General features: G+C 38.9%; 1 protein-coding gene across 2 annotated transcripts in view; it reads right to left on the bottom strand.

Moving 5' to 3' along the window:
- The window catches only part of nrbp2b (nuclear receptor binding protein 2b), a 40,680-nt gene extending 28,979 nt beyond the window's left edge, over positions 1-11,701 (bottom strand). For both annotated transcript variants that reach the window (XM_011489046.4, XM_004081154.5), the window contains exon 1: positions 11,072-11,701. In XM_011489046.4, the coding sequence (XP_011487348.1) occupies positions 11,072-11,191 (120 nt within the window). In that variant the 5' untranslated portion in view covers positions 11,192-11,701. The remainder of the gene's footprint in view (positions 1-11,071) is intronic.

Here is an 11,701-nt window from a genome sequence, read left to right as displayed (position 1 = left end):
AAATGTGTTTAAACATAAAAGTAACTGGAGCACGGTAGGTTCATCAGAAGCCACCAATCACTCTAAGGGGAAACAGCCCAATTTACACAGCAGAAATAATCCCACCCATAATCTCCGTCATAACGGTAAATCACATGGTTTTAAACCTTTTATGTGCAGGGATTACGTTTGATTTTCTGATGCTCGTATGCTGGATTCAAAGGTAAATATTTTATTTTAACTACAAGACAAGTCTCAAGTTTTCACCACTAAAGCCTTTTTAAAATAAAAAAAAATAAACAATGAAACAACATCATTCTGTATTTCACTCAGTTTTAAGAAAAATACTAAAAGAAAATATAAAATACATACCTAAAGTTCAAACTAAATGGCTTTTTGGTTTTGATTTATGGAAAAAATGATTACCATAAACGTTTTTGATGATCAGAAAATCTTAATGAGAAGAAAAATTACATTCCTTACAAAGCAACAGTTGAATTGGACTTTTCTTTTCAAAATAAAAGCCCAACTCTCTACATGAAGCTTCTATTCTTCCTTAACCCTTAATAGTCTGGGGCCTTTTTGAGCATTTTTAAATTACAATTTGCTCCCAAAGATTTATCTTTAAAACAGTTTTTGTAACAATGCTTCATATCCATCTTTTTAGTACATTTGCAGCTTCTTTTTTTCAGATATTTTTTTCAGCATTTGACAATTTAATTCCAAAATAACCCTGAAACTGTAAAAAAAATTAAATTTCGAGTAAATTTAGTTTTTTTCCCTTGGAAAAAAAAAAAAAAATCACAAAAATTTAGATCAAAACTGTTTTTAAAACAAAGATTAAAAGTATAATAGACATAATAAAAATGTGCAAGTCCAAAATAAATATGAAAAATGGCTTAAAAGAGAGGTAAAAAACTCCCGTAAACCATTTAAATACTTCAGCTAATCGCAAATAACCTTTCGGAAACTTTTATGTTAATATTTGAGAGATAATTATATTATTGGCAGGTCTGCGTCATTCCTACGTCTTTGTAAACATCCAATGTGATTGACAAACTCACCGGTAAGGGCATAGACTAGTAAGGCTTAACTTACATTTAACAAGTCCAAAATTGTTCCTAATGATTTTTTTTATGTATGCAGTACATACTTTTTTTCCAGAGATACTGAATCTCTACAGTTACATAAGTAAAAACCTACAAAATAAAAGCATGACATCTTTAGTTTTGGGCTAATCTGCATTTGAAAACGTGCAACAGCAGCTTTTCCGTCCAAGAAAACAAGGTAAAAGAATCAAATGGAATCAGACTGCGGCTGTTCCTAAATATGCAAACGCACAAAACGAAGAGGATGTGCCGCTTAACTTCAACAAACTTCTGCTTTAGTGTGATCCTCCTCCATTTATAATCCAAGTATGCAAGAGACAACAAAACAACAATAATGCAAAAGCTACACATTTAATTGTCTTGTTACTGTTGTTATGGCACTGGTTTCCAACCTTTTTCAGGCCACGGACCGGCCTGTACGAGGCTGAAGTGTGCATCCAATGTTCTTCTAACTCCTAGTTTTCCTTAACTTTTAAAGGTAAAGTTTATCTTCATCCTCTGTAAAATATCTGCAGCCATTTGTACACTAGATTTCTGGTAGGAACCATTAAAATGTGATCAAGAATTTAGTGTTTGTCAACCAGTTCGCACCCGACCATCTCTCATGTGTGCTGCGGGAAATTCCTACTCTTCACTGATCTAAAAACATTAAGTATCACCAGAATATCAGCTCTGTGTTCATCAAACATGGCTCAGGTTTCACACTGAGCTCTTTAAAATAAATACACCAGAACTCTCAGCATCTTCTGGGTCTTTCATAAGGAGGGCGATGAAAACATTTGACGGTAGCTCCGCCCACGCGCGGCGGGAGCGTCAGGTTTCCAAACACACTTTTGGTGTGTGCAGAACCGGGGCTACTAATCCATACGGATCATCCATGCACCCATAGTAGCGTCCTGCCAGGTCCGGCAGTCAAATCATGAAGCTCCGTCATCAGCATCGCTGCTTTTCACTACAATACCCATGATGCACTGCGTTAATGTGAATACTTTTCTCCCTGCTGTTAAGTTTCGTGAAGATTCCAGCGTTTTTGGTCCAAGTCATTTTTTTAAAAGAAACAGCCGGTTTCTAATAATGCCTGAACTGAGGAAAAAAATTAATTTTAGACTTTATTCAATTTTGAAAAACTTGAAGTTAAGTTTAAATGTAAGTAATAATGAATCAAAGAAACAGGATTTTGGTTAAATTGCCAACAGACTTAATTAATCTAAACTGAAAACAATTTAATCACCAAAAAACTAAATGAATAAAACATTTTTCTTTTTTGACTAAGACAAAAGACAAACTATTAAAACTTCAGCGTGTTCATATCCTTGTGTGTAGTGACAACGCAACATATAAACATGAGTGTAATGTTGGTAATGTTTTTATCTAAAATGTATCAAACATGCTGTGATTATATTTCTCTCCAAACATTGCTTTTGCACAAACATTTGAAAAACATGTAAAAACTAAATTACCATTTAGAAAGAATGTCATTTTATTTGTTTTTTGTGAGGTTTACATGAAACTGCATTTTACTAAACTGGAGGCAAAAACAACTACCTGGGCGAGTTTTCAACCAATGTAGTTGAATATTAGTATTGAAAACCATAGCAACTTTTAAGAAAAGACAGTTAGAACTTTACTTTTTTTGTCCTTCAATTATGACAAAAAATGCACGTGAGATCGAGGAAAGAGAGTATCAATACAGACTAGTTTGTTGCTGGTGTGCTACAGGCTTTTTGTCAAGTAAAAAGGCTACCTTGGCTCAAAAAAGGTTGAAAAACACTGGTCTAGATTTTCTCTTAACCCATGAAGTGGAAGCTAAAAAAAGAAAATCGGATGCCAACTTCCGCCGCGTCCAATTTTTAAGCTGCAACGGACAAAAACAGTGGTGCTTTCCGAATATAAACATAAACATGAATCCAACAACTTTATTGGCAGCATCCTTGTAACATAAGACAGCCAGTTGTTGAATATCATTCATTATTATTACGATCTGTTTAAACAACTGACTAAATAAATCCATATTTGGAGTAAAAACTCCTGTTTTTTGTCTGTTAAATGCAGATTTCTTTTATTTTGAAGTCAAGGGATTTTTTTCTGCCAAAACAAACTTTCCCACTACGTTTGTTTTTTGTTACCTTTGCTAGCTTTGGGCTTTCAGTTTAGCGGTTGCTGCAGATAGATATATCAAACGTGACTGAGCAACTAGTCACGCATGCGTCAACAAAAAAAAGTTGGAGTTTTTCAAAATAAAACTTCATTTAGAACCAGATTTGAAAGGAAAACAGAAAAAATGTAGGTAGTGTTTTTTTCCTTTCTCAGTCCTGTTGAGGACCACTGGTTTATGCAACTCCCTCGAGGAGGTTTGTCACGTTTGGTCCTCAAAACGATGAAAAGTTCAGACAGGACTCCCTAAAAGTGACCAAATGAAATCTTTCCTCCAAGACTGAGTTTACGTCAAACAGGCTGGAAACCCAGATGGCTTTTTTTTCCACACAGCTGGAGTGGAAAGTGCTGACATCTATCTCTATGAAAGATCTCGTGACCTCCCAGAGACCTCCCAGCCTCACATTTTGCCGCCGGGTAACAAGGGCAGGTCACATGACCATCATGAGCTGTAAATTAAAAAATAAAAAAAACGCTGAAAGTGAATGTACTGAAGATTGACCACCATCTGGCATCACTCACAGGGAAGGAGCTCAATGTTCTACAGTGAACCAGCAGGAAGAAGGACACCCCCCCCCCATTATAAAATCCATGAAGCTCCATTCATGTCAAAAAGGATTCAGTTTGGCGGCAGCAGCATCATTTCTGAGGGTCATTTTGGAACAAATGTATGATCAAATTCCATAATATAACACTATGTGTGTTTGTTGTGCACTAATCTGGATTATATAGTTTTAAACTTTTTTTTTGCATCATGCAAAATTAATCCCAAACGGCATCTAATAACTTAAAATGATCCTAAACTCTGGATTTTAGTCATAACTTCAATAAAACCCCTTTTTATGCACAGTTTTAAACTTTTTAAACTTAATAACTAAAGCTCTTTCAAATTTTAACTTAAGTATGTTATTAATTTATCTTATTTTATTAACCCTTGTGCTATCCTATTGGGACCAGATGACCCGATCCTTGCATTGATGAATTCTACCTGCCATGACAAAGGTGGATAAAGGTTTTCATGTAATCCATGGACACCAGTGAGGTCCACAAATCATTGAAAAAAAAAAGGTTCAGCGCACTGTCTAGTGCGTCTAGATCAGTGTTTTTCAACCTTTTCTGAGCCACGGCACACTTTAACCTTAAAAAAATCCTGCGGCACACCAGCATCCAAGAATAAAAAAAAAAAAAAGGAGAAACTCATAGTCTGTATTTATCTACAGCCCCTCCACAATCTCACGTGCATTTTTGAGATAATTGTGTCAGAAAAAGCTGGAAATTGCAGCTGTTTTTTTCTTAAAGATGCAATAAAAGTTAAGTTAGAAGATTTAAAAACAGTTTGATGTGTGTTCGTTGGTTTCAAGACGTTTAACAACAGATCTCCTTGTGCGCTGTCACTCTCACAACCCAATGCATCATGGGAGAGGTAGTGCATAAAACGGCCGAAGATCGCTTTTCGGAGCTTCACTGTTTTGTTCACTTGTTCCACTGTCTGATACCGGATTCTGTGGAAAGCTACACCGCTAAAGACGAGCTTTAGCTGGTGTTTTTGTTAGAACTGAGTGACTTTACGAGCTAAATCGGGACAAGGAAGTGAAGACTTTAACCACTTCTGATTGGTCAGACTGATGACATGTGATTAAGCTTTCAAGAATGATTGGTGGAGACAGTTAAAGGGACGGGACTTTTCCAAAATACAGCCGAAGCTGCAGCTGAATCGCGGTACCGTCATTCTTATCAAAATGTCTTTAATAAAATAAAATAAACGCAAAGAAAAGGTATTTTATGATCTTTGATATTCCTAACTCCTCAGTGTTTTATCAGGGCCTGTTTGGATGAACAAAGAGCTGAAATCCTGGAGATGGGAAATGTTTTTAGATCAGTTAATGAGGGCAATTTTCCACGGCACACTTGACCATCTCTCACGGCACACTAGTGTGCCGCGGCACACTGGTTGAAAAACACTGGTCTAGATGACCCAACACCCAATGTTAAAGTGCCTAGGATAGCATAAGGGTTAACGTTTATTTATTCAACCAGGAAAAGTCAAATACACCAATCTCTTTTTCAAGGGAGTCCCGGTCCAGACATCGGGACCGATCAATTAAAAGCATTACAGAAACAACAATGCAATTCAGAGACTTTTCTAAAACATTTACAAGTTACAGATCCAATGCCTAAGCCTGTGAGCAAACGTTTAAACTTGCTTCATCTGAGTTTTCCATTTCCGGCCCTTTTGTAAATCGTTTCAGGTAGTGAGGGTAGACTACTTAATCCTCACCGTCTTATTAATTTTTTTCTGTCGTTACAAACAAAATAGAATCACTTTTTGTCCAAAATGTGTGGTGTGGGCCAAACGAGTGGCCTGGAAACCAGGACTTTGGTTAGCTTGCAAGTGAACCCTGTCGTGGTTCACCACAGTGTGAATGCAAATGGACTACCTGATGGATAAAACTATGTAAGTGAAGCATTAAAAGAAAAAAACAGCTAATTGGCAAACAAGGCTGTGCTTTTTTTGTTTCCTGGCAGGTTCATCCGATTAAATTCTTGGTTTCTGTCAACCAAACGTGGGAATAAAAACAAAACAAAATGACCATTTAAGCTGCCAGGTAGAACCGAAACCAAGAAATCATCGTCGTGTAAAAATTAAAATGTAAATAAAGTTACTAACTGCAGCAGAGACACTTTTCCCGTTTTCTCATTTGTATTAGGTCAATACGATGCATTTTATGCTAAAAAGTTTTTTGAACGCTATCTGAACCGATTCCTAATTTTCTCAAGCTCCATTTTTAGCCGCACACTTTAAGAAATGCAACAGTTAGGAGCAAAATAATCCAATTTATGCTTTGATCTCACTTGTATTATTAATATACAACGTTAATAAAAAGCACATTGGGGTAAAATGTAACTGCTTTAGGTTGAACGAGCAAACAGAGTCCTGCTAAACGTACTGACACTACAGTGCATAACTAAAAATGAATGAGCTTTTAGGCACAAGTTCTTAGATTTGTGCTCCAAGTCGGTCTGTTAGCCTCCCTGCATGCTTCACCGCTCAGAAAACTTGAGCGAGCGCCGGTTCTGAAAACACAGGCCGCTGCTGCTGCCGCCGAGTTATTATAGTTATTAGGAGGAGCCTCTGCTAAGGTGGAACATGATGGAGCTCCTTAACGAGGAGGAAAAGTTGATGGGAGGGTTCAAATGCTCCGCTTAAGGGCTTGAAAATACCAGACTGAGGAGCTTATGCATGGTTTTCATGGTTGAAACTTGGAAAGCATGTCGTTTCATGTAAAATGACATCACCGTGGGAGAGCTTCTCACAGTTCTCGATGCAGTTTCAGATTTCAGAGTGTCTGTCAAACTCACACCTGAAATGACACAAGAGCTGTGTGACCCCGAAATCCTTTCATCTCCCTGTGAACAGATGGAGACAGATGCGAGCTGTGGAGCTCAGCTGGGTGTGGGTCCGCTTCAGGAGACCCACGCTGCCGTTCTCCAACCGAGATGTCAGAGCGATAATCTTCTGTTCAGGCTGGGCGGGAACGAAATTAGTAAGAAGGGAGATTTACCTTCCTATACATTATAGATGTATCAGATAATCCCAATGAAGGAAAAAGATTCTGTAGGATCTTAAACCAAAACGGTGTTTTTAACATGTTCTTGTGGCATTTTTCTCATGACAAAAACTAAGCTCAAAAATGAATTTCTGAGTATTTCTTCACTCAAATTGTTGCAAATCAGGAATCTTGTTTGAAAAATATCGTATTTGTGACGTAGAAAATATGCTGGGTGGGGCCACAAGATACCTGCTCCTCGGCTTGGCAGCAGAAAAGGGAAGAGGGGCGGGGTTGCTCCGCACCAAAGGTTCCTCCTTCAACTTAAATGCAAATTTCTAATGACCTGCCTGCCGCTCTGCAGAAACTACGACCTAGAAAATGACTGTTTCTTTATTATTTTGGCTAAAAAAACGGCATAATCACGATTAAAAGACCACTAGGAACGCTTTAAAGATGGATCAGAAGTTGATTGGAGTGGATCTGATTGATCAGCTTCAGTCACCTGATTATCCCTAACAGTGAAAAACCAGAAAACTTTAGGCGCATTACTTGATAGACAGAGAATCCACAAACTGAAAATCAAGGAGTTGGAGTAAAGTAAGAGTTGAAAAAAAATAATCATTGAGTAACAAATCTAAAATCTTTTGAAATCACTCAAAAAATGAAACTAATGTGCAACTTCTGATGTTTTCAAGTAAAAAAGGAACATCTTTCTGTTTACAGTTTTTCTGGTGTCACAGCTTCAGACACGATGAGTCGTAATATTTCCCCACAAAAGTACATGACCCACTTTCTTCCACAGCAGTTTTGGCCACAAATTGAAGGTTTGGAGAAAAATGTTTTGTCTTCTTCAAGTTTCAACATTTTGAGTTTCACACTCATGGAGTCACGCATGTAAATCCTGCAGATTGAAGCAGTTCTGACGAAGACTGCAGCTGCAGAACAACATGATTAGGACAGATTAGACTCAATTGAAGCACCAACAGCAGCTGAATGAGGTTTGTAAGGAGATAATTCAGGAAACAGCTCAGTCTCAAACCTGCTTCTGTGTTTTTGGGTTTAACATCTGTGCTTCCCAGTCAAAACAAGGTGGTGCAGTCCCTCAGGACACGAAGATGTAACTGCCTTTAATAACAACCCAAAAAATTCCCAAAATTGAAAAAAGGGTAAAAAAAAAAAGTCTATTTTTTTCTTTAAATATAAAGCCATCTCTATTTTTATGCAAACTGCACACTCTGAATGCATGTTGTTGCAGCTTCGTGACATTTTTCTGTTTTTAAGGTTGTTATGGACTTCTTGTCTAGAGGGGGAAGGCATAAGACATTAAAAAAGAAAGAAAGAAAAATCCAAATCATTCAGCCATCACAGCACTAACAATACGCTGCTAAGACAATTAACTTAATTAAAAATTAGAGTTTATGGTCCTGGCATCTGTATTTTTGGTGGTTTGAAGGCTGGTGCAGACAAGAGGTGCAAAACAGGATAGGGGGCTTGTAACAGTAAAATCCGAGCCCCCAATTTATATTACACCCCTTGCAGGGGATTGTAAAAAAAGTAACATAAAGGAAAACAAAAGAAATGCTCTATTGAGTTAAAAACTCTCACAAAGACCCCAAATGTAAAGACAATGTTTGTCAAAGCAAGCCACCCTGATAGGAGACGTAAATAACAACAAATTGAGGTTAGTAAGAGTGTATTAAATATTGCAAACTGAGTTTTCCTGCTGAAAAGACTCGCAGTTTCTTACAAAAAAACATCTGAACCTGATGTCAATTAGATCAACCGGGAGAGAATCAGAAATCCCTTTAAAACATTTTTTGATAGACTCATCAATTATGAAGCCCATAAAGCATTAAAAAAAACAGTGATAACTGAACTCTCTGCGAGACTCGGAATGAAACAGTGTGGCAGCAGGAGCAGCTCTCGGATGGTTAATCAATGAGTGGAAAGTCATCAGGGAGGGGGGTTTGTGTTTGCTCGGGTTTGTTTCAACATGCAGAATGTTCAGCCGGTGCAGAAAATGCAGCTTCGGCGTCCTCTCTGTGTGCGTACCACAGATAGCCCACAACTTAAATTCTCCGCCTTATCAGACGTGGCAAGTGAAGGAAACACCCACAGCTTCACCTGAAAACAACAGTTATTTTCCCTGATAATGAACATCCAGAGATCATTCAAATGAGAAACTTTAGCTATAATTTAAGATAAAATAATGTAAAAGTAGTCAAAAAAGAGGACCAAAAAAGTTTTTTTTTACTCAAACATCCAATGTTCTGTTTAAAACCTTTTATTCAACATTTGGCTACAAACTCAAATTTCCTGAAGTTTTTAAATTTTTCTTTAGGTTATTTGTAACCATTTAATTATAAATATTCTCCAAATATTAGACAGTATCTCCCCCTAAAACGGTTGACATGTTACTTATACATGTTTGTTTTTTGTTTTTTTCAATAAATAAACACGCAAAAACATCAGATTATGATGTTTATTTCATTTTATGACTTAAGAAATCAAATTTGATGAGATTGTTTGGTGTCTACTGTTCATCAATCCCACATTTTGTTAAATAAATGCAGAATTCACTTAATTTTATCTTTCATAGTAATAGGTTTGAAGGTTGTCATCTGGAATCTACCTGGATGAATGAGAGTCTTCATAGACATACTTAATTTTGTCTTGTAAAAATAGATTTAGAGTGACACAGTTTAGAGAAAAGCTCTGCATGGAACCTGAAACGCTGTAAAAGTAAACACTTCAAGTAAATACTTTGGACTGTACCAAGGTTCAAAGACAGTTTTTACAGTTTCTGTCCAAATGGCAACTTAAAAGCTTTTTCAAAAGTCAAATTTTCCTAAACTAAAAAAAGCTCATTTTAAAAAACAAACAAACAAATAAACAGAGAATTCCTAATGTATGGATGAGCAAAACCTCCTTGGAAACTGACTTCACCCCCCCAAGAAAATCCAGAGTTACCGAAGATTCATAATATAATGCAGGTGAGAAAGTCTCCAAACATGTCTCAGTGGTGGCAGAAACCATCACTGGAAGCAGTTACAGCTCAAATGTTTGCAGAGGGTCACTTTAACTTTTTGGTTTCCTGAAAGCTTTTTTTCATTTTAAGACCCCCCCATTTTTATTTATTTTTAACAAGCTCTTGTGGTATTTTAGAAAAAAAAAATGCTGTATTGTATTTGTGAGATAGAAAATACGTTGCACGGGCCAGAAGCTCCCTGCTCTGCTCCATTCTGATGCATCCGCTTGCAGAAAAATAGATCCTTGAACATCTTTTGTTTTCCTCGTCTGAGCTGGAATCTGGATCTAAACCGTACAATAATGTTCACCATTTGTGTTGCACCACTAATGTTAGGTTGGAGGGTGTGAGGGGCTGTAAATTAGATAAAGAGCGTGTAAACAAGGGACAGTTATGGGTGACAGGGAGTGGGGTGGGACATGCCAGCAGTTAAGGAACTCTGCAAAAACTACGTCATAGACAACAACACAGGTTTATGATTTTGTTTAACCCTTGTGCTCTCCTAGGCACTTTAACATTGGGAGTTGGGTCATCTAGACCCACTAGACAGAGCTCTGAACCTTTTTTCTTAAATGATTTGTGATCTTCACTGGTGTCCATGGATTACATGAAAACATTTATCCACCTTTGGTCATCTAAGCTTGCACAAGGGTTAAAAATGGCATCATCATAATTTCAAGAAGACTGGGAACACTTTGAAAACTGATCTAAACATGATCGGAGTGGGACTTAAAGTTTGTCAATCAAACAACTTGAGTAATCTATTAGATTCAGAACTAGATTTTTTAGGATCTACAGCCTCTGTCTTAGTGAAAACCAAGCGCAGAGAGGGTCCAAAAATGGAAAAGAATGTTAGATTTAGATGGAAACCATGCCGTCTACAATAATAAGATGGGAAAAAAAACTTCACATTGTTTGCTTTGTTGTGAGTCAATGAATGACTTCTTCTCGCCTCTAAAGCAGCAGAAGCATCTCCAGTTTAGCGGCATGAACTCATTTGACCTCCAATGATGACCACAGACTCGCTGCGTATGTTTGTGTTCAGGTCAACGCGCGGCACAGCCTGCGCGCTGGAATGGGCTCCATGTGGGCTTCAGTGATCCCCGCATTCACCACAGTGTGCGATTTACGGTGCAGAAAATCTCGGCCTGGCTCGAGCGTTGCGCAACCGCTCGGGATCAGCGGCGCCCAGCCCGATTGATCTATTGATTGATCGGGAATCCGTCCAGCGGACGGAAAAACACACCAACCTGCTCCTTGCGCTTCTGCCAGCGGCCGCACGGGCTCTCCTCCAGGATCTCGCTCTCATCCTCGCTTTCTTCCTCCTTCCCCTCCGATCCCGATTTCCTCTCTGGGACAGACATCGTCATTTTACCAGCGCGTGCGTCCAGATCTTCACCTCCTCCTTTCGTTCTGGGTTTTGCTGTGGCGGAGGAGGAGGAGGAGGGGAGAGGCGGTAGCGCAGAGTCCGCCGCTTGTCTGGAGGAGGAGATCCACCCCCCACAGACGGCAGGAGTCGCTCCGACAGCCCTCCTTGGCGCGCGAACTCCCCTGCAGATCAATCAGCGCCGTTTGAACGAGACACTCGGGAACAGCTGATGCGCCCTTTGGGTTCAAAGTGCAAGTGCGCGCACGGAATAACTTAACAGAGTGGAAAAATACATCCCAGACCGCACGCGCCCTGCGAGCACGAGAAGGCAGGGTTGCGAAACGGCTCTCTGCTTATAATTCGTCCATTCACGCCGAGGCGGCGCACGCGGAAAGCGCCGGCGCGCGGATCCCTCCGGAGCGCGTGTCGTCAGATGGAGGAGACTTTATCCTCCGACCATCTTCCTCTTGCGTCTCCGTGTTGCAGAAGCAGGAGGGCGGGAGGGGTGGGG

Source organism: Oryzias latipes, chromosome 20, assembly GCF_053564925.1.
Source record: "Oryzias latipes strain Hd-rR chromosome 20, Olatipes_Hd-rR_3.1".
Taxonomy (NCBI): Eukaryota; Metazoa; Chordata; class Actinopteri; order Beloniformes; family Adrianichthyidae; genus Oryzias; species Oryzias latipes.
The sequence above is the reverse complement of the archived record's forward strand: the minus strand, read 5'-3'. Positions and strand labels throughout refer to the sequence as shown.